We start from the raw sequence: 27895 nt of genomic DNA on the forward strand, positions 1-27895 counted from the left end.
GTCCGGAGCCTGTGCTCCGCAACGGGAGAGGCCACAACAGTGAGAGGCCCGCGTACCGCCAAAAAAAAAAAAAAAGAAACTCAGATGTTATCAAAATACTAATCATGAAGACATATAAAAATGATAAAGTCTGGTGGGGCGGAGTCAAGATGGCGTACTAGGAGGCAGCATAATTCGCATCTCCTCACAACTACCTGGCACCTACCTCGCACCCGTGGGGGACCACACACACCTAAGGGGACAGGAGAAACCCCATTGATAGGGTAGGAGGTGAGGCTTGGGGGAGTGAAGGGGGAGGAGAAGTGGAGGCCAGACGGGAATGGCGCCCCTGAGGGGCGGCTGGGGGAGGGGACAGGATAAATTGGGGAACCACCGGGAGGGCAGAGGATCAAAAGGGAGTGTGGCCAGGTTTCCCCTGCGCACTTGGACCCCCCAGGAATCTGTTGAGATCCCGGGCCTGATCCTCTGCCCACCTAGGCCCCCTCCAGCTGGGTGGGTCCTGAGGGAGTGGGAAGGAGGTAAGGGGGTGCAAAAGTAAAGGCCGGACCTCCGGGACAGCACCCCAAGGGGTGGCTGGGGGAGGGAAGGAGTTCCTACACCCAGCAGGACCCACCCACGGTTAGGAGTTGAGGGGCAACAGGGGAGACCCTGGGAGAGACAGTGGGGGAGGGGCATGGAGGAACGGAAGGGAACCAGGCCAGTGCTTCCCCTGTCCACTTAAGCACCAGGAAGCCTGTTGAGCTCCCAGGCCTAATCCTCTGCCCTCGGAGCCTCCCTTCTGCTGCGCAGAGCCCAAACCCCACCCTTACACCCCCACCCAGGGCCCTACACCTCTACACTCGGAGACTCCCTCCAAAGAGGTGGGCCTAAACCTCACTCACACACTCTCACTCAGGGCCCTACCTCCAAACTCTGGAACCCCACACTCCAGGGGCCCTCCTCTCAAGGTGCTGCCTCTCTTCTGTGCAGGTCCTAAGCAGAGGCCACGCCCCATGCTTAAACGTAGCCCCATCTAGGCCCTGCCCCAGGCTCAAACATCACCCTACACCTGCCTAGGACCCACCCCACCCTAAACCCTGCCCCCACCTAAGTTCCACCCCCTACCTAAACTCCACACCCCCATAGCCTAGGCTTTCCGTCCCGCTTTTTTTTTCTTTTCTTTATTCCTCTTTTACATTGAGGTTCTGTTTTACCTTGCTGATTCTTTGTTGATTCTTTTATATTTTTATTTTTCCTAATAAATCTTTAATTTTTCTAACTTTTATTCTTTACACTTTGCTAGTGATCTCTCCTTTTGGCTTGCTGCCCCACCCCGCATTTTTCTATTCTTTTTTTTGCTGTGGTTTTATTTCACCTTGTTGCAGTTGTTTCAATTATAGTTTTATTTTTCCTAATATATTTTTATCTTTCTGATTTCATTTTCTTTTTTATTCTTTGATATTGTACTGCTTTTTTTTCTTCCTTTCTTTCTTTTTTTTTTTTAATTGCACCACGAAGCTTGCAGTATCTTGGTTCCCAGGCCAGAGGTCAGGCACAAGCTCCTGTGGTGTGAGCTCCGAGTGCAAACCACTGGACTAACAGAGAACCTCAGACCCCAAAGAATATCAATCTGAGCAAGGCCTCCCAGAGTTCCTCATCTCAGCACCAAGACCCAGCTATATCAAACTGTCTGCAAACTCCAGTGCTGGACGTCTCAGGCTAAACAACCAGTAAGACAGGAATACAGCACCACCCATCAAAAAATAAATAAAAGAAAAAGCGACAAAAAAAATATGTTACAGGGCTTCCCTGGTGGCGCAGTGGTTGAGAGTCCGCCTGCCAATGCAGGGGACATGGGTTCGTGACCTGGTCCAGGAGGATCCTACATGCCACGGAGCAGCTGGGCCCATGAGCCATGGCCGTTGAACCTGTGTGTCCGGAGCCTGTGCTCCGCAACGGGAGAGGCAACAACCGTGAGAGGCCCGCGTACCGCAAAAAAAAAAAAAAAAAAAAAAAAAAAGTTACAAAGGAGCAAGGTAAAAACCTACAAGACCAAATAAATGGAGATGAAATAGGCAACCTACCTGAAAAAGAATCCAGAGTAATGATAGTACAGATGATCCAAAATCTCAGAAACAGAATGGAGAAAATACAAGAAACATTTAACAAGGACCTAGAAGAACTAAAGAGCAAACAAACAGTGATGAACAACACAATTACTGAAATTAAAAATACTCTAGAAGGAATCAATAACAGAATAACTGAGGCAGAAGAACGGATAAGTGAGCTGGAAGATAAAATGGTGGAAATAACTGCCAGGTAGCAGAATAAAGGAAAAGGAATGAGAAGAATTGAGGACAGTTTCAGAGACCTCTGGGACAACAATAAACGCACCAACATTCGAATTATAGGGGTCCCAGAAGAAGAAGAGAAAAAGAAAGGGACTGAGAAAATATTTGAAGAGATTATAGTCGAAAACTTCTTTAACATGGGAAAGGAAATAGTCAATCAAGTCCAGGAAGCACAGAGAGTACCATACAGGATAAATCCAAAGAGAAACACGCTAAGACACATATTAATTAAACTATCTAAAATTAAATAAAAAGAAAAAATATTAAAAGCAGCAAGGAAAAAGCAACAAATAAGATATAACTGAATCCCCATAAAGTTAACAACTGATTTTTCAGCAGAAACTCTGCAAGCTAGAAGGGAGTGGGAGGACATATTTAAAGTGATGAAAGGGAAAAATCTACAACCAAGATTACTCTACCCAGCAAGGATCTCATTCAGATTTCATGGAGAAATTAAAACCTTTACAGATAATCAAAAGTTAAGAGAATTCAGCACCACCAAACCAGCTTTAAAACAACTGCTAAAGGAACTTCTCTAGGCAGGTAATACAAGAGAAAGAAAAGACTTACAAAAACAAACCCAAAACAATTACAAAACTGGTAACAGGAACATATATATTGATAATTACCTTAAATGTAAATGGCTTAAATGCTCCAAACAAAAGACATAGACTGGCTGAATGGATACAAAGACAAGATCAGTACATATGCTGTCTACAAGAGACCCAATTCAGACCTAGGGACACATACAAACTGAAAGTGAGGAATGGAAAAAATATTCCATGCAAATGGAAGTCAAAAGAAAGCTGGAGTAGAAATTCTCATATCAGACAAAATAGACTTTAAAATAAAGACTATTAGAAGAGACAAAGAAAGACACTACATAATGATCAAGGGATCATTCCAAGAAAAAGATATAACAACTGCAAATATTTATGCATACAACATATGAGAACCACAATACATAAGGCAAATGCTAACAGCCATAAAAGGGGAACTCAACTAACACAATAATAGTAGGGGACTGTAACACCCCACTTTCACCAACGGACAGATCATCCAAAAGGAAAATAAATAAGGAAACACAAGCTTTGTGTGGAAACACAATGACACATTAAACAAGATGAACTAGGGCTTCCCTGGTGGTGCAGTGGTTAAGAATCTGCCTGCCAATGCAGGGGACACGGGTTCAAGCTCTGGTCTGGGAAGATCCCACATGCCGTGGAGCAACTAAGCCTGTGTGCCACAACTACTGAGCCCGCGCTCCAGAGCCCGCGAGCCACAACTCCTGAAGCCCAGGCGTCTAGACCCCACGCTCTGCAACAAGAGAAACCACCGCAATGAGAAGCCCACGCACCGCAATGAAGAGTAGCCCCCACTCACCGCAACTAAAGAAAGCCCACGCACAGAAACAAAGACCCAACACAGCCAAAAATAAAGAAATAAAATAGATAAATTTAAAAATATAGTGGCTTCCCTAGTGGCGCAGTGGTTGAGAATCTGCCTGCCAATGCAGGGGACAAGGGTTCAAGCCCTGATCTGGGAAGATCCCACATGCCTCAGAGCAACTGGGTCCGTGAGCCACAACAACTGAGCCTGTGTGTCTGGAGCCTGTGCTCCGCAACAAGAGAGGCCGCAATAGTGACAGGCCCGCGCACCACAATGAAGAGTGGCCCCCGCTCACCGAAACTAGAGAAAGCCCTCGCACAGAAACGAAGATCCAACACAGTCAAAAATAAATAAATAAATAAATAAATAAAATTAAGACCGTATTACTAAAGAAAAAAATATATATTTTTTTTTTTAAAAAACAAGATGAACTTAATTGATATTTATAGGACGTTCCATCCAAAAACAACAGAATACACTTTATTCTCAACTGCTCATGGAACATTCTCCAGGACAGATCATATCTTGGGTCACAAATCAAGCCTTGGTAAATTTAAGAAAACTGAAATCGTATGAAGTATCTTTTCCCACTACAACGCTATAAGACTAGATATCAATTACAGGAAAAAATCTGTAAAAAATACAAACACACGGAGGCTAAACAACATGCTATTAAATAACCAATAGATCACTGAGGAAATCAAAAAATACCTAGAAACAAATGACAAGGAAAATACGATGACCCAAAACCTATGGGATGCAGCAAAAGCAGTTCTAAGAGGAAAGTTTATAGCAATACAATCCTACCTCAAGAAACAAGAAAAATCTCAAACAAACTAATCCTATACCTAAAGCAATTAGAGAAAGAAGAACAAAAGAACCCCAAATTTAGCAGAAGGAAAGAAATCATAAAGATCAGATCAGAAATAAATGAAAAAGAAATGAAGAAAACAGTAGCAAAGATCAATAAAACTAAAAGCTGGTTCTTTGAGAAGATAAATAAAATTGATAAACCATTAGCCAGACTCATCAAGAATAAAAGGGAGAAGACTCAAATCAATAGAATTAGAAATGAAAAAGGAGATGTAACAACTGACACTGCAGAAATACAAAAGATTATTAGAGATTACTACAAGCAGCTGTATGCCAATAAAATGGACATCCTGGCAGAAATGGACAAATTCTTAGAAATGCACAAGCTGCCGAGACTGAACCAGGAAGAAATAGAAAATATGAACAGACCAATCACAAGCACTGAAATTGAAACTGTGATTAAAAATCTTCCAACAAACAAAAGCCCAGGACCAGATGGCTTCACAGGCGAATTCTATCAAACATTTAGAGAAGAGCTAACACCTATCCTTCTCAAACTCTTCCAAAAGATAGCAGAGGGAGGAACACTCCCAAGCTCATTCTATGAGGCCACCATCACCCTGATACCAAAACCAGACAAAGACGTCACAAAGAAAGAAAACTACAGGCCAATCTCTCTGATGAACACAGATGCAAAACTCCTCAACAACATACTAGCCAACAGAATCCAACAGCACATTAAAAGGATCATACACCATGATCAAGTGGGGTTTACCCCAGGAATGCAAGGATTCTTCAATATACGCAAATCAATCAATGTGATAAACCATATTAACAAATTGAAGGAGAAAACCTATATGATCATCTCAAGAGATGCAGAAAAAGCTTTTGACAAAATTCAACACCCGTTTATGATAAAAACTCTCCAGAAAGCAGGCATAGAGGGAACCTACCTCAACATAATGAAGGCCATATATGACAAACCCACAGCCAACATCATTCTCAATGGTGAAAAACTGAAACCATTTCCTCCAAGATCAGGAACAAGACAAGGTTGCCCACTCTCACCACTATTATTCACTATGTATATTATATATACATAGTTTTGGAAGTTTTAGTCACAGCAATCAGAGAAGAAAAAGAAATAAAAGGAATCCAGATCGGCAAAGAAGAAGTAAAGCTGTCACTGTTTGCAGATGACATGATACTATACATAGAGAATCCTAAAGATGCTACCAGAAAACTACTAGAGCTAAACAATGAATCTGGTAGAGTACCAGGATACAAAATTAATGCACAGAAATCTCTGGCATTCCTACACACTAATGATGAAAAATCTGAAAGAGAAATTAAGGAAACAGTCCCATTTACCACTGCAACAAAAAGAATAAAATACCTAGGAATAAACCTACCTAAGGAGACAAAAGACCTGTATGAAGAAAACTATAAGACACTGATTAAAGAAATTAAAAATGATACAAACAGATGGGAGAGATATACTATGTTCTTGGATTGGAAGAATCAACATTGTGAAAACGACTATACTACGCAAAACAATCTACAGATTCAATGCAATCCCTACCAAACTATCAATGCCATTTTTCACAGAACTAGAACAAAAAATTGCATAATTTGTATGGAAACACAAAAGACCCCGAAGAGCCAAAGCAGTCTTGAGAAAGAAAAACAGAGTTGGAAGAATCAGACTCCCTGACTTCAGACTATACTACAAAGCTACATTAATCAAGACAGTATGGTATTGGCACAAAAACAGAAATATAGATCAATGTAACAGGATAGAAAGCCCAGAGATAAACCCACGTACATATGGTCACCTTATCTTTAATAAAGGAGGCAAGAATATACAATGGAGAAAAGACACCCTCCTCAATAAGTGGTGCTGGGAAAACTGCACAGCTACATGTATAAACAAATGAAATTAGAACACTTCCTAACACCATACACAAAAATAAACTCAAAACGGATTAAAGACTTAAATGTAAGGCCAGACAGTATAAAACTCTTAGAGGAAAACATAAGAGAAACACTCTTTGACATAAATGACAGCAAGATCCTTTTTGATCCACCTCCTAGAGAAATGGAAATAAAAATAAACAAATGGAACCTAATGAAACTTAAAAGCTTTTGCACAGAAAAGGAAACCATAAACAAGACAAAAAGACAACGCTCATAATGGGAGAAAATATTTACAAACAAATCAACAGACAAAGAATTAATCTCCAAAATATAAAAGCAGCTCACGCAGCTCAATATTAAAAGAACAAACAACTCAATCAATAACTGGGCAGAAGACCTAAATAGACATTTCTCCAAACAAGATATACAGATGGCCAAGAAGCATATGAAAAGCTGCTCAACACCACTAATTATTAGAGAAATGCAAACCAAACTACAATGAGGTATCACCTCACACCAGTGAGAATGGGCATCATCGGAAAATCTACAAACAACAAATGCTGGAGAGGGTGTGGAGAAAAGGGAACACCTCTTGCACTGTTGGTGGGAATGTAAATTGATACAGCCACTACGGAGAACAGTATGGAGGTTCCTTAAAAAACTACAAATAGAACTACCATACGACCCAGCAATCCCACTACTGGGCATATACCCTGAGAAAACCATAATTCAAAAAGAGTCATGTACCACAATGTTCATTGCAGCTCTATTTACAATAGCCAGGACATGGTAGCAACCTAAGTGTCCATCAACAGATGGATGGATAAAGAAGATGTGGCACATATATACAATGGAATATTACTCAGCCATAAAAAGAAACGAAATTGAGTTATTTGTAGTGAGGTGGATGGACCTAGAGTCTGTCATACAGAGAGAAGTCAGAAAAAGAGAAAAACAAATACCGTATATTAACACATATATATGGAATCTAAGAAAAAAAAAAAACTGGGCCGAAGACCTAAATAGACATTTCTCCAAAGAAGACATACAGATGGCCAAGAAGCACATGAAAAGCTGCTCAACACCACTAATTATTAGAGAAATGCAGATCAAATGCAATGAGGTATCACCTCACACCCGTTAGAATGGGTATCATCAGAAAATCTACAAACAACAAATGCTGGAGAGGGTGTGGAGAAAAGGGAACCCTCTTGCGCTGTTGCTGGGAATGTAAATTGATACAGCCACTATGGAGAACAGTATGGAGGTTCCTTAAAAAACTAAAAATAAAATTACCATATGACCCAGCAATCCCACTACTGGACATATACCCAGAGAAAACCATAATTCAAAAAGACACATGCCCCCAATGTTCACTGCAGCACTATTTACAATAGCCAGGTCATGGAAGCAACCTCCCATCAACAGATGAATGGATACAGAAGATGTGGTACATATATACAATGGAATATTACTCAGCCAAAAAAACGGAACAAAACTGGGTCATTTGTAGAGACGTGGATGGATCTAGAGACTGTCATACAGAGTAAAGTAAGTCAGAAAGAGAGAAACAAATATCGTACATTAATGCATATATGTGGAACCAGAAAAATGGTACTGATGAACCGGTTTGCAGGGCAGAAATAGAGACACCGATGTAGAGAACAAACGTATGGACACCAAGGGGGGAAAGTGGCAGGGGTGGTGGTGGTGGTGGGATGAATTGAGTGATTGGGATTGACATATATTCACTAATATGTATAAAATAGATAACTAATAAGAACCTGCTGTATAAAAACTAAAATAAAATTCAAAAAACATCCAAAAAGAACCTGAGCTTCATTAAGTCCTGAGACCAGGTGTGTGATCTCAGTTAGAAGACTGTTCAAGTCCCAATCTCGGTTTGGGCTGGGTTTGAGTCCCGGCCCATGGGTTCAAGTCCCAGTCTGAGTTGCACAATTTCACCTTCATTAAAAAATGTTACTGAAAAAAATTACTTCATTGCTAAAAAGTGCTAACCAGCATCTGAGCCTTCAAAAAGTTTTAACCTTTTTGATTATGGAGGGGTTGAAATATTGTAATAATTACCAAAATGTGACACAGAGACATGAAGCGAGCAAGTGCTGTTGGAAAAATGGCACCCAAGAGACTTGTTTGACACTGGGTTGCCACAAACCTTCAATTTGTTAAAAAAAAAAAAAAAAAAAATTATCTACAAAGCTCAATAAAGTGAAGCAAAATTAAACAACGTATGCCTGTAATCACTTTGAATGGCAATGGATTCAATGTATCAATTAAAAGACAGAGATTGGATCAAAAAATAAGACTCAACCACATGTTGTCTACAAGAAACCCATGTTAAGGACTTCCCTGGCAGTCCAGTGGTAAAGACTCTGTGCTCCCAATGCAGGGGGCACAGGTTCGATCCCTGGTTGGGGAACTAAGATCCTACATGCCACATAGAGCGGCCAAAAAAAAAAAAAATTCAGAAAATTGATAAAGACAAATGTTGATTCTTTGAAAAAATTAATAAAGCTAATATGCTAAAAAAAAGAAAAGAAAGAAGAAAGAAACACACTTTTAAATTTATTTTTTTATTTATTTGGCTGCCTCAGGTCTTTAGCTGTGGCACGCAGGATCTTCATTGTGGCACGTGGGATCTTTCACTGTGGCGTGTGGGCTCCTCGTTGCAGTGCGCAGGCTTCTCTCTGGTTGTGGCGCGCGGACTCCAGAATGTGCAGGCTTAGTTGCCCCATGGCATGTGGGATCTTAGCTCCCCAACCAGGGCTCGAACCCGTGTCCCCTGCATTGGAAGAAGGATTCTTAACCACTGGACCACCAGCGAAGTCCCAGAAAACCACTTTAAATACAAAGAGAAATATAGATTAAAAGTAAATGGATGGGGCTTCCTTGGTGGCGCAGTGGTTAAGAATCCACCTGCCAATGCAGGGGACATGGGTTCAAGCCCTGGTCCGGGAAGATCCCACATGCCGCGGAGCAACTAAGCCCATGTGCCACAACTACTGAACCTGCCCTCTAGAGCCCACGAGCCACAGCTACTGAGCCAGCATGTCACAACTACTGAAGCCCACACGCCTGGAGCCCGTGCTCTGCAACCAGAGAAGCCACTGCAATGAGAAGACTGCACACTGCAATGAAAAGCCTGTGCACTGCAACAAAGAGTAGCCCCCACTCGCCACAACTAGAGAAAGCCCGTGCAAAGCAACGAAGACCCAACACAACCAAAAAAAAAAAAAGTAAATGGATGTGGATTTTCCTGGTGGTCCAGTGGCTAAGACTCCATGCACCCAATGCAGGGAGCAAGGGTTTGAACCCTGGTCAGGGAACTAGTCCCACATGCCTCAACTAAAGATTCCACATGCCTCAACTAAAAGATCCCGTGTGCCGCAACTAAGACCCGACGTGCCCAAATAAATAAATAAATAAATAAATTAGCACACTGCAATGAAAAGCCTGTGCACTGCAACAAAGAGTAGCCCCCACTCGCCACAACTAGAGAAAGCCCGTGCAAAGCAACGAAGACCCAACACAACCAAAAAAAAAAAAAGTAAATGGATGTGGATTTTCCTGGTGGTCCAGTGGCTAAGACTCCATGCACCCAATGCAGGGAGCAAGGGTTTGAACCCTGGTCAGGGAACTAGTCCCACATGCCTCAACTAAAGATTCCACATGCCTCAACTAAAAGATCCCGTGTGCCGCAACTAAGACCCGACGTGCCCAAATAAATAAATAAATAAATACATAAATTATTTAAGTAAACAGATGGAAAAATACACCATGCCAACACTAATCAAAAGAAAGCAAGAGTAACTCTATTAATTTCAGACAGAGCAGACTTCTAAACAAGAAAAGTTATCAGGAATAAAGAAAGGCATTACATAATGATAAAGAGATTAATTCTCCTAGAAGACATAACAATCCTTAATGTGTATGTGCCTAACAAAAGAGTGTCTATGGTGAGGCAAAAAACCATAGAACTGCAAGGAGAAATAGATGACCCACTATCACAGTTGGAAATACCAACCCCCCTCTATCACAAATGCACAGATCCAGCAGGCAGAAAATCAGTAAGGATATAGTTTAACTCAACAACATCATCAATCAATTGAATACAACAGACATCTACAGACTACTCCAACCAATAACAACAGAACACACATTCTTCTCAAGCTCACACAGAACATTCACCAAGACAAACCACATTCTGGGCCATAAAACACACCTTAAATCTAAAGCAAGAGAAATCATGCAATGTCTATACTCAGACCACAATGGAATTAAACTAAAAATCAATAACAGAAAGAAAACAGGAACATCCCAAAATACATGAAGATTAAACAACATACTTCTAAATAACTCATGGCTCAAAGAAAAAATATCAAGAGCAATATAAAAATACTTTGAACTAAATGAAAATGAAAAATGCATCTTATCAAAATTTGCAGGATGCAGCAAAAGCAGTGCCTAGAGGAGAGTTACAGCATTAAACGCATACACTGGGAAAGATCTAAAATCAATCATCTACGTCTCTACCTTAGGGCATGGGTCCCCAAACCCTGGGCCGTGGACCAGTCCATGGCCTGTTAGGAACCAGGCCGCACAGCAGGAGATGACCTGCAGGTCAGTGAGTGAAGCTTCATCTGCCACTCCCCATCAATCGCATTACTGCCTGAACCATACCCCCCTGCTCCCCAGTCCATGTAAAAACTGTCTTCCAGGAAACTGGTCCCTGGTGCTAACAAGATTAGGGACTGCTGCCTTAGGGAACCAGAAAAAAAAAAAGTAAATTAAATACAAAGTAAGCAGAAAAAAAATAAGAATTACAGCAGAAATCAATGAAATTGAAATCCAAGAAATAAGTAGAGAAAATGAACCAAACCAAAAGCTGGTTCTTTTAAAAAAGAAAAAGAAAAAAAAATCAATAAAATTGATAAACCACTAGCTAGGCTGACTAAAAAAACAGCGGGCACAAATTACTAGTACCAGAAATGAAAAAGAGGACATCGCTACAGATCTCATGGACATTAAAAAAATAATAAAGGAATACTATGAACAACTCTATGCCCACAAATCTGATAACCTAGATGCAACAGACCAATTCCCTTTGAAAGACACAATCTGCCAACACTCACATGAGAAGAAATAGGCAGTCTGAATACACCTATATCTATTAAAGAAACAGAATTCATAATTAGCCTTCCACAACTAAAAGCAACAGGCCCAGATGGAGTCACTAATGAATTCTACCAAACATTTAAGGAAGAAATTATACAAATTCTATGCAATCGCTTTCAGAGGACAGAAGCAGAGGGAATGAACTTCCTAAGTCATTCTACGTGACCACCATTAAACCTAACACTAAAACTAGACAAAAACATTACAAGGAAACTACAGACCAGTATCTTACATGAACACAGATACAAAAATCCTCAACAAATAGTAGCAAATTAAATCTAACAATGTATAAAAAGAATTATACACCATGACCAAGTGGGATTTATCCCAGATGTGCATGTTAGTTCAACACTCAAAAATTAATTAATGTAGTGCAACACATAAACAGAACAAAAAAGAAAAATCACATGATCATATTCAATAGATTCAGAAAAAGCACTGGACAAAATCAAACACTAATTCATGATAAAATTTCTCCATAAACTAGGAATAGAGAACATTCTCAACTTGATAGAGAATATCTATAAAAACGCTACAGCCAACATCATACTAAATGGTGAAAACTCAAAGCTTTCCCACTAAGAACAAGAAAAAGGCTCAGATGTCCCCTCTTATCACTCCTTTTCAACACTGTACTAGACACACCAGCTAATGCAATAAGACAAGAAAAGGAAATAAACAATATACAGACTAGCAAAGAGAAAAATAAAACTGTCTTTGTTCACAAATGACACTATCATCTAAGTAGAAAATCCAATAGAATCTACAAAACAATTCCTGGAACTATTAAGTAATTATAGTAAGGTTATGGTATACAAGGTTAGTATAAAATAGCCAATCATATCCCATATACCAGCAATGAACAAGTGTGATTTGAAATTTAAAACACAATAGCATTTACATTGGTAATGAAATAATGCACAAGATCTATAAGAGGTAGAGAACTCTAATGAACAAAATCAAATAAGAATTAACTAAATAAGGGATGTTCCATGTTCATGGATAGAAAGACTCAGTAATGTCAAGATATCAGTTTTTCACAACCTGATCTGTAGACTCAACGTATTCCAAATCAAAATTCCAACAGGTAATTTTGTGGATACCAACAAACTTATTCTAAAGTTTATATGGAGAGGGCAAAAGATCCAGAATAGTCAACACAATATTGAAGGAAAAGAACAAAGTTGGAGGGCTGATGCTACCTGACTTTAAAACCTACTACATAAAGCTACAGTAATCAAAACAGTGTGGAATTGGCAAAAGAACAAATAGGTCAATGGAACAGAAGAGAGAGCCCAGAAATAGACCCACATAAATATAGTCGCCTGATTTTTACAAAGGAGCAAAGACAATACAATGAAGCAAAGGGATTATCTTCAACAAATGTTGCTGGAACTGGACATTTCATATCCCAAAAACTGAATCTAGACAAAGATCTAACACCATTCCCAAAATTAACTCACTGGATCATAAACTGATACATGAAACACAAAACTATAAAACTCCTAGAAAATAACATAGAAAACCTAGATGACATTAGGTATGGCAATGACTTTTTAGATTATATCTAAAGGCATGATACATGAAAGAAGTAAATAAGTTGGAGGTCATTAAAATTAAAAACTCCTGCTCTGCAAAAGACAATGTTGCAAGAATAAGAAAACAAGCCACAGACTGGGAGAAAATATTTGCAAAAGACATATCTGATAAAGGACTGTTATCCAAAATATACAAAGAACTCTTAAAACTCAACTGTAAGAAAATAAACACAACTAAAAAGTGGGCCAAAGACCTTAAGAGACAATGCACCAAGATGATATACAGAGCAAATAAGCATACAGAAAGATATTCCACATCATATATCATCAGCAAAATGCAAACTGAAAAAAGGAGATATCACTGCACAACTACTAGAATGGTCAAGTTCTGGAACACTGACAACACCAAATGCTGGTGAGGATATGGAGTAACAGGAACTCTCATTCATTGCTGGTGGGAATGCAAAATGGTATAACCACTTTGGAAGAGAGATTGGCACTTTCTTACAAAACTAAATATACTCTTAGCATACTCAGCAATCATGTTCCTTGGTATTTACCCAAAGGAGTTAAAAATTCATGTCCACCCCAAAACCTGCACAGAGATGTTTATTCCAGCTTTATTCTTAATTGCCAAAACTAGATAGATAGATAAAATATGGTAGAGCCAGACAATGGATTATTCAGTGCTATAAAAAAAAAATCTACCAAAGCATGAAAATACACAGAGGAAACTTAAATGCATATTACTAAGTGAAAGAAGCCAATCTGAAAAGGCTATATACCATCTGACTCCAATTACATGACATTCTGGAAAAGGCAAAACATGAAGACAGTAAAAAGATCAGTGGTTGTCACAGATTGGCAGGGGAAGTAGGGCAGGGATGAATAGGTGGAGCACAGAGAATTTTTAAGGCAGTGAAAAATACTGTTTGATACCATAATAATGGATACATGTCATTATATATTTCTCAAAACCCATCGAATGTATAACACCAAGAGTGAACCCTAGTGTAAACTACAGACTTAGGATGATTATAATATGTCAATGTAGGTACATCAATTGTAACAAATCTATCACTTTGATAGGAGAAGTTGATAATGGAAGAGGCTATGTATGTGTGACGTCAGAGAGTATGTAAGAAATCACTGTACCTTGTCCTCAGTTTTGCTGTAACCTAAAACAGCTCTAATAAAATAAAGTCTTAATGAAAGTTATACACACACACAAATACAGGCTGAGAATTTTCCTAAGTAAAGAGATCTCACATCAGACCTCAAATCACAGATCCAAAAAGACTATCAAGAAAAATACATTCCATGACCCCCACAAAAAACCCATACCTAAACATCATATTCAAACTGGTAAAAAAACAAAGATACAGACTATATTGAAGGAAGCAGAGAGAAAAACATGTTACATTCAAAAGAACAAAGATGAGGATTAAAGCCAACTTCTCATTAAAAACTCTGCAGCCAGAAAATAATAAAGTGACATCTTAAAAATGATGAAAGAAAAAACTGTCAAACCATATCCTATAGCCAGGGAAGTATTTCTCATGAAGGAGAGTCAATCTACCACTTTCAGTAAAAAGGAGAACTAAGCAGAACATCAAGTAAATAGAAGACAAACAACATTATAATCCAACCAGACCAAATAGATATCTACAGAACACTCTATCCAACAGTAGCAGAATAAACATTTTCCTCAAGTGCACATGAAATATTCTCCAGGATAAAACATATGATGGTGATAAAACAAGCCTCAACAAACACAGAAAGATAAAAAACATACAAAGTATGTTTTCCAGCATAATGGGTGAAATTATAAATAACAGAAGGAAGAAATTTGGGGAATGGACAAATACGTGGAAATTAAACAAAACACTCCTAAATAACCAATGGGTGAAAGAAAAAATTACAATGAGAAAATAGAAAATACTTTGAGATGAATGAAAATGAAAATGTCTTAAAAACTTAAATGATTTAGCTAAAGCAATACTTAAAGGGAAATTTACATCTATCTAATGCCTATATTAAAAAAGAAAGATCTCAAACAAATAACCTAAACTTCCACTTTAAGTCACAGAAAAAAAAAAGAGCAAACTAAACCTAAAGAAAGCAGAAAAAAAACAAAATAATAGAGGAGAAATTAATAAAAAATAGTAAAACAAGAAAAATCAATGAGATGAAAAGTTGGTTTTTTGAAAACTAAAAAAATTGAAAAACTTTGAGTTAGATTTGAGCAGGGGGAAAAAGAAGACTCAAACAACTAAAAGCAGAATGGCAGTGGAGACATTACTAACAAATACAAAAATAAAAGACAAACTGCCAAAAGCTGACTTGAGAAAAAATGTAAAATCTGAACAGAACTACAACAGAGAAGAAACTGAGGACTTCCCTGGTGGTGCAGTAGTTAAGAATCCGCCTGCCAATGCAGGGGACACGGGTTCAAGCCCTGGTCCAGGAAGATCCCACATGCCTTCGAGCAACTAAGTCTGTGTGCCACAACTACTAAGCCTGCACTCTAGAGCCCACACGCCACAACTACTGAAGCCCACGCGCCTAGAGCCTGTGCTCCACAACATGAGAAGCCACTGTAATGAGAAGCCCGCGCACTGCAATGAAGAGTAGACCCCGCTCACCACAACTAGGGAAAGCCCACGCACAGCAATGAAGACCCAGTGCAGCCAAATATAAATAAATACATTTAAAAAAATTGAATTAGTAATCAAAAACTATCTACTAAGAAAAGCCTAGGCCCAGATGGCTTCACTGGTGAATTCTGTCCAACAATTAAAGAAAAATAATATTAAATCTTCACAATCTTCTCCAAATATAGAACAGGAGGGAACAATGTTCAACTCATTCTATGAGGCCAGTATTAGCCTGATACCAAATCCAGACAAAGACATCACAAGAAAACTACAGAACAATACCTCTTATGAATGTAAATGCAAAAATTCTCAACATAATGTTAGCATACCGAGTCTAGAAATAATATAAAAAGATTACACACTATGACAGAGTAGAAGAATTCATCCCAGGAATGGAAGGTTGACCTAACATATGAAAATCAATTAATACACCAAACTGACAAAAGACAAAAACCCATATGATCATCTTAATAGACACAGAAAAAGCATTTGACAAAAACACCACTTCATGATAAAAACATTTTTAAATGGTTAAAGTAGTATATTTTATGTTATGTGTATTTTACAATAAAAATATTTTTAATAAGCAAAGAAATGACCAATAAACACATGAAAAGATGCTCATCATCATTAGTCATTAGAGAAATGCAAATCAAAACCTCAATGAGATACCATTTCACACCCACTAATATGGCTGTAATGGGGAAAAAAAGAAAAAGAAAAATAACTGTTGGCAAGGATATGGAGAAACTGCAACTCTCATACGATGCCGGTGGAAATGTAAAATGGTGCAGCCATTTTAGAAAGCAATCTGGCAGTTTCTCAAACAATTAAATATTGAGTTACCATATAACCCAAGAATTCCACTCCTAGTTATATTACTCAAGAGAAATGGAAACATACAGCCACAGAAAAACAAGTACTTGAATGTTCACAGCAACTTTAGTCAATAACCAAAGAGGAGAAACAACTCAAATATCCATCAAATGATGACTATATAAACAAAACATGGTACAGCAATATAGTGGAATAATATCTGGCAACAAAGGAATGAAGTACTAATACATGCCAAAACACAGATGAACCTGAAAAAATTAAGTAAAAAAACCAGTCATGAGGGCTTCCCTGGTGGCACAGTGGTTGGGAATCCGCCTGCCGATGCAGGGGACACGGGTTCGTGCCCTGGTCCGGGAAGATCCCACATGCTGCGGAGTGGCTGGGCCCGTGAGCCATGGCCGCTGAGCCTGTGCATCCGGAGCCTGTGCTCCACAACGGGAGAGACCACAACAGTGAGAGGCCCGTGTACCACAAAAAAAAAAAACAGTCATGAACGACTACATATTATATGATTCTATTTATATGGAATGTCCAGAATACACAAATCTATAAAGACAGAAAGTAAATTAATAGTTGCTTAGGGCTGGGTGGGATGAGGACTTTGGGTTACTGGTTAAGTGTATAGGGTTTCTTTCTGGAGTGATGAGAACATTCTAGAATTAGACTGGTGATGGTTACACAACTGTTAATATACTAAAACCCACTATATACTTTCAATGATGAAAGTATTATATGATGAATAAATTGAGTATGTGAGTTATATCTCAGTAAAGCAATTACCATAAAAATGGAGAAATACAGGGCTTCCCTGGTGGCGCAGTGGTTGGGAGTCCGCCTGCCGACGCAGGGGACGCGGGTTCGTGCCCCAGTCTGGGAGGGTCCCACATGCCGCAGAGCGGCTGGGCCCGTGAGCCATGGCAACTGAGCCTGCGCGTCTGGAGCCTGTGCTCCGCAACGGGAGAGACCACAACAGTGAGAGGCCCGCATACCACAAAAAAAAAAAAGGAAAAATACATTTTCAGACAAAAATAAAATAGAGAATTAACTGGTCTACATTAAAATAAGTGATAAAGGAAGCTCTTCCAGCAGAAAAAACATGATACTGGACAGAAACTGGGACCTACACAAAGAAATAAAAAGCCCCTGATGGCACAAATAAAGGAAAATATGGAATTCTTTATTTTTTATTTCCATTGCTCTGAAAGTCATTTAACTATCTAAAGCAAAACAGTACCAATGTATTGTGTGCTATAATATATGCAAAAGTAAAACATATGGTAAAAATAACACAAAGGAGGGTAGAAAGGAATCGGGAGTCTTTACACTAGGGAGTCTTTATACTACATGTGAAACAATATGACATTATTTGAAGGTAACTGTGATTAATTAAACATGTATACTGTAAACTCTAGAGCAACCACTAAATATCTTTAAAAAGAGATATAAGGTAAGTAAATAGAAATTAAATGGAATCATAAAATAATACTCAACAAATACAAAAAAAGAAAAGAAGAAACGAAGAACAATTGGAACAAATAAACAGCCTTCAATCCAATTACATCAATAATTACATGAAATATAAACGTAAAGGACAATTAAAAAGACTGAAATTGTCAGGCTGAATTTAAAAAAAAATTAAAAAGACTGTAAGACTGGGAAAAAAAGCATGACACAATTATATAAAAACGTGGGCTTCCCTGGTGGCGCAGTGGTTGAGAGTCCGCCTGCCGATGCAGGGGACACGGGTTCGTGCCCCGGTCCGAGAAGATCCCACATGCTGCGGAGCGGCTGGGCCCGTGAGCCATGGCTGCTGAGCCTGTGCGTCTGGAGCCTGTGCTCCGCAACGGGAGAGGTCACAACAGTGAGAGGCCCACGTACCGCAAAAACAAAACAAAAAAAAAAAAAACATGAAACAGACAGCAAGCAAACAACTATTAATAGTCTACCAATGGTGACAAAAACCTAACTATCAACTGATAAAGATTATTGCACCTCAAAAAGTAATTCTCAAGACTGAAAATAACTTGAGTACATTCAACAGATCTAACCATAGTGACAGCCACCTCTAGATATAACACAATGATTTAGCAACAACAACAAAAATTATGGTTAATTTTATAAGGCTGAGAATTATACCTTAAATCACCAAAATTCAAATTAACAGTGAAAAAAATCCTTCTTTATCTTCAATCAACTGTTGTAATAATTTCAGCTAGTTATCACAGTTTTGAAAACTTCACTGAAATACTTAAACATCTCACATGACATTACAATGCAAAAATATAGTAATTTTTTTTTTTTTTTTTTTTGCGGTACGCAGGCCTCACACTGTTGTGGCCTCTCCCATTGCAGAGCACAGGCTCCGGACGCGCAGGCTCAGCGGACATGGCTCACAGGCCTAGCCGCTCCGCGGCATGTGAGATCTTCCAGGACCGGGGCACGAACCTGTGTCCCCTGCATCGGCAGGCGGACTCTCAACCACTGCGCCACCAGGGAAGCCCCAAAAATATAGTAATTATTAAACGACTTCACAATTGAGTAACAAAGTCAGAAGAGAAAAAACGTCCAACAAAGGAGTTTTCTGATAATGTGATTTATAATAATAAATATACACCTAATCTTTGCCCCTGGCCCTGGCACAGAGCTCCTAATACCCTTGGAATTTCCTCAATGAAAAGAGCAATAAAGGTGTCTTTTGTTATTCGTAACAATCCCCTCTTCTGCACACCAGAGACCATGTTAATGAACTTACTTTTGGAAAGCCCCTAAGGATGGGGGCTGGTCGCCAGGTGAACCAACCAATGTACTAGAGGATTAGAACTTTCATTCCAACTCCCCAACGTCACGTCCAGGGAAGGGAGAGGGGCTGGCTGGAAGTTGAACCAATCACCAATGCCCAATGATTTAATCAACCATACCTGCATAATGAAGCCTCCATAAAAATACCTGAACTACAATGTTTGGTGAGCTTCCAGGTTGGTGAATATGTGTGTGTACTGCGAGGGTGACATACCTGGACAGGACATGGAGATCCGCACCCCTTTTCCTATATCTTGCCCTATGCATCTCTTCGATCTAGCTGTTCCTGAGTTATACCCTTTATAACAAACCAGTCATCTAACAAGTAAACTGTTTCCCTGAATTCTGAGAGCCATTTTAGCAAATTAATCAAACCCAAGAAAGGGGTCATGGGAACCTCTGATTTATAGCAACTCAGTCAGAAGCACAGGTAACAACCTGGAATTGCAACTGCCATCTAAAAGAAGGGGTAGTCCTGCAGAATTAAGCCCTTAACTTGTGGGATATGAGAGTGTCAGATTTCCTTAAATTGTAGGGCACCCAGTGTCTGCCAGAGAGCTGGAGAACCGCTTGGTGTGGAGGAAAAAAAAACCCTACACATTTGATGACCAGAGTGAAGTGTTAAGAATACGGGAAACACACAGAAGAGTTTTTCCCTAAAAATTTTAATGAACAAAAGAGTAAAACACACCATTATTGGAGCCACTAAGTGACTTTCTAAGTGTTATGTGCATGTTATTGATGAGGAAACAGAGGTAGGCTGAAAGTAGTGGCTTGCCTAAAGTCCACATAGTAAGGTGAAGCAAGGATTCATATCCAAGTGTGCCTAACTCTGAAGGTCACATTTTTAATTTCAACATTGTCTTTAATAAGTCAGTTATATAATGCTATAGGTTAACTGTGATCCCTACAAATCTTAATGGAACCCAGAATTAACAGGAAGCACACACAACCTTATTCAGAGAAACCTCTTCCTAATGAAGAAACCAGTGTCAAGTCTATGACTTGTAATTTCCAAACCATTCTCAACACAAAAATGAAAACATACGTGCAATTTTTCTTTTAGCCAAACACTTTGCTCTATTCGACTGTTTTGTCTTCATTTTCTGCAATCCATTCTCCTCCTTTGGTTCCTGTTGCAAAACAAGAAATATGATCAGGGTGACTGCCATTAAAAGTAGTACTCTTTCTACCTCCTCTACAGCCAACAGAGGCCACTGAGCCTCTGAAGAATCAGTGGTGGTTGTAAATGTTCACAGAAAACATCAGAAAAAGATTCTTATGGTAGAAAAAGGAAAGTATAGACTCAGAACCAATAAAAATTAAAAATCATAATATACTGACATAATTATCTGTCATATACAAGCTCATGTAAAATTGGTCCATCTGCAAAATACTAGCAAGTACGCACCCAAGTTCAGAGAAAGCTTGATTCAAGGTTTAAAAATCAATAATAAAGGTTAAATTCAGTGCATAGTCACTTATTTTAAATCACTACTTTAAAAAGCAACAGAACAACTAAGGAAAAGTATGCAACATATTTATCAGATAAAGGGCTAATTTCCCTTATATAGAGAGCTCTTATAAATCAATACAGAGACCAATATTTAACCTCCTCCCATAGGCAAAGAATATGATAAAACACTTCATAGAAAAACATACACAAGGGGCTCATAAGTATGCAAATCATAACAATTATATAGATACTTTTTTAAACCTATACTAATAGTAAAAATGAAAATGTTTTATAAAACATTTATTGTGGCGAAACAAGTACTCTCATACCACTGATGGAATACAATGGATGCAAATCATTATTTTGTGCGCCTGGAACTAATACAGCATTGTAGGTAAATTATACTTCAATTACTGTGTGTGTGTGTGTGTGTGTGCGCGCGCGCGCGGGCGTGTATGTGTCAACACTGGGAGGAAATGCATCAAAATGCTAATGGTGGGACCTCCCTGGTGGTCCAGTGGTAAAGAATCTGCCTTGCAATGCAGGGCACGCAGGTTCAATCCCTGGTCAGGGAACTAAGATCCTACATGCCATGGGGCAGCTAAGCCCATGTGCCACAACTACTGGGATCATGTGCCTCAACTACAGCCTATGTGCTGCAAACTACAGAGCCCAAGTGCTCTGGAACCCGCGTGCCACAACTAGAGAAGAGAAAACCTGCACGACACAACTAGAGAGAAGCCCACGCACCACAATGAAGAGCCCACACACCACAACAAAAGATCCCACGTGCCTCAACAAAAGATACTGTGTGCCGCAACTAAAACTCGATGCAGCCAAAAATAAATTAAATAAATAAATAATAAATAAATCTTTAAAAAATAATAATAAATGCTAATGGTGGTTATGTCTAAAAGGTGGGGATTATGGGTGATGATCATGTTTTAGTTTAGGCTTCTATGTATTTCTAATTGCCTGCAATTAACAGGTATTGTTTGTAAAATGAGGAAGAAAACAATAAACGTCATTAAAAATGAAAAAGAATACAGGCAAAGGTGATCCAATAAATGTATAACTGGGGTCTCTGAAGAAGAAAACAAAACAATGAAAAAGACTAACATAAACATTATAATAAAAAAAAAATTTATAAGGGAGAAAACACCTGAATCTACAAACTGAAAGTATATACGATTTACCTGGGAAAATGGACCCTCAACAGTCAATTTCCAGACATGTACTAATATGCCTATCTCACTCAAGAAAAATTCTTAAAGCATGCAGAATAACAAAAAGGCCTAATCACTTACCAAAAAATGGAAAATAAACTGGACTTCTCAAATGCAACATAGAAAGCAAAAAAACAAGAAGACAGCATTTTAAAGAAACTCAAGGCAAAAAATATTTTTTTAAACCAAGGATTTTGGATTCCAACAAGCAGTCTTTCAGATATCAAGATTACAGAAAAACAGTATCAAACACATAAGAACTCAGGAAATACTATACTTACAAGGCCTACTTGTCAAATCTAATTAAAAACAAGCACTATTCAACTAAAAAATGATTAGAGAAACTTGGCAAAAGAACTGATAGTGAATATTTAACATATTAAATTTTAGAACTAAGACTAAAAGTACCGGTGAGAACAGAAAAAAGCATGTAATTATTATATGCAGAAATGATGCAACTAATAAATGAGAGAAGACCGAAGTGGAAAACAGAGTAAGTTCATTGACTATTGCATGCACTATAAGTGAAAGTCAAAGGATACTATTTACAACTGACAAACCAGATCATAGAAAGCTAAATTTTTAAAAATAAGGAAGAAAGGAGCTATAAAAGTCATTAATATAAGATAAACTCTGGGCTTCCCTGGTGGCTCAGTGATTAAGAATCTGCCTGCCAATGCAGGGGACACGGGTTCGAGCCCTGGTCCGGTAAGATCCCACATGCCACGGAGCAACTAAGCCCGTGCACCACAACTACTGAGCCTGCGCTCTAGAGCCCGCGAGCCACAACTACTGAGCCCATGCACCACAACTACTGAAGCCTGCGCACCTAGAGCCCGTGCTCCGCAACAAGAGAAGCCACCACAATGAGAAGCCTGTGCGCTGCAAAAAAGAGTAGCCCCCACTCGCCGCAACCAGAGAAAGCCCATGCGCAGCAACGAGGACCCAATGCAGTCAAAAATAAATAAATTTAATTAATTAATTAAAAGAAAAAAAGATAAACTCTAAAACAAAAAACAAAATTATAGAAAGAATAATTCCTGCAACATGGAAGTGAATATCTGTTACCAGTGGGGGGTGAGGGAGGGAGGGAGGTGAAGGAGATGGGAAGAAATTTTATTTTTAAATATTGTTCAAAGATGTAAAATTATTCTTTCCAATATGTTAAAGTCAACTTAATCTAAGTTTCATAAGCATGTTAAAATAATTCATATTTCAATAAAGGGCAAACACCTGTATGAAGATTCTTGAAAAAATCACGGAAAATGCATTTTTAATATGGAGTTTTACATAAGGGAACATGTATTAATATAAAGCAACATTATCCAACAATATTAATTTTCTGCCCTACTTCACTTTCCCTGAGCCCTCTTTATATATATCATCAATTGGAAAACTCTATCAACTGTGTTTGGTGATTTGCATCCAGTGTGACACTTTGGTGTTTTATTCATCTGCTTGAAATTGAATTATTTTTCCTAAATAAATAAATAAAACAAAAAACATATACCAAAAAATATGCCTAAAGCAGAGCACCAAAAATCAAAGAATACAGGAAAAGAAATATAGTGAATATAACAAAATCTAAGAAAATTCAACTCAAAGCTATACATAAGAGACCATGTTCCAGAAAGAACACAGCCATTCTGGATCATAAGGTAATCCAGAACTGCTGAAAATGAAAGGTCTAGAAGATAATGGTAATCACCTAAATCTGAATCTCTCCACATATCATCCCAGAAAAACCCACAAGACAAACAAGGACCAGAAATAACACCAACTATGACCAGTGCCTTCAGCATTATTAGGAGACAAAACATACCACAAACTTCAAATAACCAGTGAGCAGAGAAATAAACAACAAATTCTAACAGAGCTCCCACTGCTGCTGCCAGTCTGTGAGTACACAGAACAGAGAAAGGGAAGGCTTAAGAGACTCCATGAAAAATAAAAGAGATGAAAAACTGAAAGCACAGACAAAATCACCTTCAGAATTAGAGTGTCCCACACTAAGGCCAAACACTGGTCCAAGATGTGGTACTTCACACAGTCAGCTACATTTTAAAGGGCTTGAAAGTGAGAGGAACAAAAGTGGCAACCACAGAGATGCACTGCTACTGGAAAAGAGGGAGATACACAAAGAAGAGGTGGTACCCCTCAGATTCATGGAAGAAAAAGAAAGGAGGAAAAAAAATGAAGGGTCCTGAAGAAAAAAACTGAAACATGCCAACCTCTCCTCCCCACCCTCCCAGTACACTAATATCAACAATACCATCCATAAAAGAAACTGTACTTCACTAGACTGAAGTACACTAAAGTGACAAAAGGGAAGCTTTTGTCCAGGAAATGATAAAAATAAAAGAAGAAATTCCAAACTAAGCAACTAAAAAACACAAAATGCAAATAAAAACATTTCAGTTTATGAACACTCTCCTCTAATCACCAACCCAGAAAAAGAAATTAACACATTCCAAACAAATTTGAAAGAATCGTCTCCAGGTTAAGAAAAAACCTAGAATCAGAAATTTAAAACTCAGACCATAAACTGACAAAAAAGGAACAAATGAAATGAAAGTTGATAAAATTCGGGAAAAAAACTAAAAATAGATAAAACCATCTCAAAAAATAAAAATGGGTCTCCAAAGAAAAACTATACAAGTAAAAATCTAAAAGAGTCACTGAAGAAATACAAGAAAACAATGAGAAAATGAAGGGACTAACCTATAGCAGGGGTGTCCAACACCCGGGCCGTGGACCAGTACTGGTGTATGGCCTTTTAGGAACCAGGCCACACAGCAGGAGGTGAGCAGCCGGCGAGCGAGTGAAGCTTCATGTGCCGGTCACCATTGCTCACATTACCGCCTGAACCATCCCCCGCCCACCCTCCCACCCCCCACCGTCGTGGAAAAATTGTCTTCCACGAAACAGGTCCCTGGCGCCAAAAAGGCTGGGGACCACTGACCTATAGGATAGTGCAGAGAAAAGAACAAAATGAAAATAGGTATGCTACATTTCACATAAAAAGAAGTGGAATTAAGAAAACATGAATGGGCTTATTTTTGCTTTAAAGCAATGTAAGAATAAAAAAGAAATCAATAAAATTGGTTATCAACAGGGGTGAGGGATGTGGAATAGGGAGTACAGGATGGAAAAGCAAGATAATTTCAGTATATCTTTCTCTACAGACTTAATTTGTTCAATAAAGCAAACTTCCTACATAATGCAAAAATAAAATTAAATCGAGAATGGGAAGAAAACTAAAAAGCAATGCACAAACAATCAGTTGGATGGTACATTTTAAAGTACCTCAAGAACTTTATTAAATATAAAAGGTCTAAACACATCGGTTTAAAAAAAGAGACTGCCAGCCCGTATAAAATTAGAAAGATCAAACTCTGTGCTACCTACAAGAAACCCAAATAAAACATAAAGACATAGCTGGTTAAAAGTTAAAATACCAACAAATGGTGCTGGGAAAACTGGATACACACAAGCAAAAGAAGGAACTTAGACCCCTATCTTATACCATACACAAAAGCTAATACCACAAAATGGATCAAAGACCTAAATATAAGAGCTAAAATTTTAAAACACTTAGAAGAAAACATAGGGGAAAAGCTTCATGACACTGGATTTGGCAATGACTTTTTTGGTTATGACACCAAGGCACAAGAAACGAAAAAAACAGATAAATTGGACTAAATTTAAAACTACTGTGCATCAAAAGATATCAACAGAGTAAAAAGGCAACCTATGGAACGGGAGAATATATGTGCAAAACACATATCTGACAAGGGGCTAAGGAGACTATATGTGCAAAACATATATCTGACAAGGGGCTAACTATCCACAACATATAAAGAACTCCTACAATTCAATGACAATGTAAATATACTTACCCTGAAAATTGTTAAAATGGTAAATCTTATGTTATATATATTTTACCACTACACACACACACACACACAAAAAAACATCTCATACTATACACAAAAATTAGCTCAAAATGGAACAAAGACCAAATCATAAGCACTAAAATTAAAAAACTCTTAGGGATCAACTTCATGACTTTATATTTGGCAACAGATTCTTAGATACAATACTAAAAGCATAAGCAACCAAAAGGGAAAAAACAGATAAGCTGGACTTCATCAAAATTTAAAACTGTTGTGCATCAAGAAACATCAAGAAAGTGAAAAGACAACCCCAAAAATGAAAGAATATATTTGCAAATAATATACCTGATAGGAGGTTTAATATGCAAAATATAAAAAAACACCACCAAACAACAAAAAGACAAACTGCACTGTATAAATGGACAAAGGCCTTGAACAGATGTTGCTCCAAAGAAGCTATACAAATGGATAACAAATACAAAAAAGATGCTCAAGCTCATTAGCCATTAGGGAAATGCAAGTCAAAACCACAATAAAAAACCACTACACACCCACTAGGGTGGTTATGATAATTAAATATTAAAAAATAACAAGTGTTATCAAGAACATAGAGAAACTGGAACCCCAGTACATTGTTGATAGAAATGTAAAATGGTGCAGCCACTGTGGGGAAAAAAGGAATGAAGTACTGTTACATGCTACAATATGGATGAACCTTGAAAACATATGTTAAGTGAAAGAAGTTAGTCACAAAAGCCCACATGTTGTATGATTCCATTTATAAGACACGCCCAGAATAGGCAAATCCATAGAGACAAAAAGCAGATTAGTGGTTGCCTAGGGCTGGGAGTTTGGGGGGAAAAGGACAATGACTGCTGATGGGAACTGGTTTCTTTTTTAGTTAATGAAAACGTTATAAAATTGATAGTGGTGATAGTTGTACAACTCTGTGAACATACTAAGAACCAAGAATTATACTTCAATTTAGTGAATTATATAATATATAACTTTATCTCAATAAAACTGACTATAGAAACATATTAGGATTGCTAGGCAATACTGAGGGGCCACTTGAGGCTTGTGGTCTTAAATGTAACATGAGCACTGTTGTGCTCCTTAGGTAGGGACACATAATAGGTGGAGAATTGGATTTAACCAAAATTGGGTTTTCCCAGGGAGTACAGTAGAAATTAGAAATAAGTTGAGAGAAACACAAGCATGTGGAGGCTAAACAATATGCTACTAAACAACCAAGGAATCACTGAAGAAATCAAAGAGGAAATCAAAATATACCTAGAGGCAAATAAAAATGAAAACATGACAATTCAAAACCTATGGGACACGACAAAAAGCAGTTTTAAGAAGGAAGTTTATACCAATGCAAGCTTACCTCAGGAAACAAGAAAAATCTCAAAGAAACAACCTAATTTTACACCTAAAGCAGCTAAAGAAAGAAGAACAAACAAAACCCAAAGTTAATAGAAGGAAAAAAATCATAAAGATCAGAGTAGAAATAAATGAAATAGAGACCAAGAAAACAGAAAGATCAATGAAACTAAAAGCTGGTTCTTTGAAAAGATAAACAAAATTGATAAACCTTTAGCCAGACACATCAAGAAAAAAACGGAGAGTGCTCAAATCAATAAAATCAGAAATGAAAAAGGAGAAATCACAACCGACACAACAGAAATACAAAGGACCACAAGAGACAACTTACGAGCAACCATATGCCAATAAAATTGGACAACCTAGAAAAAAAAGGACAAATTCTTAGAAAGGTACACTCTCCCAAAACTGAACCAGGAAAAAATAGAAAATATGAACACACAAATTAAAAGTAC

The 27895-nt window shown here is 38.2% G+C and overlaps 1 protein-coding gene across 4 annotated transcripts in view; it reads right to left on the bottom strand.

Annotated features, from left to right (window-relative positions):
• UIMC1 (ubiquitin interaction motif containing 1) overlaps positions 1-27895 on the bottom strand; it is a 170803-nt gene that overhangs the window by 82437 nt on the left and 60471 nt on the right. For all 4 annotated transcript variants that reach the window (XM_055079989.1, XM_024116287.3, XM_024116288.3 and 1 more), the window contains one exon: positions 20525-20609. In XM_055079989.1, coding sequence (XP_054935964.1) covers positions 20525-20609 — 85 coding nt within the window. The remainder of the gene's footprint in view (positions 1-20524; positions 20610-27895) is intronic.

Source organism: Physeter macrocephalus, chromosome 2 (genome assembly GCF_002837175.3).
Source record: "Physeter macrocephalus isolate SW-GA chromosome 2, ASM283717v5, whole genome shotgun sequence".
Lineage (NCBI taxonomy): Eukaryota > Metazoa > Chordata > Mammalia > Artiodactyla > Physeteridae > Physeter > Physeter macrocephalus.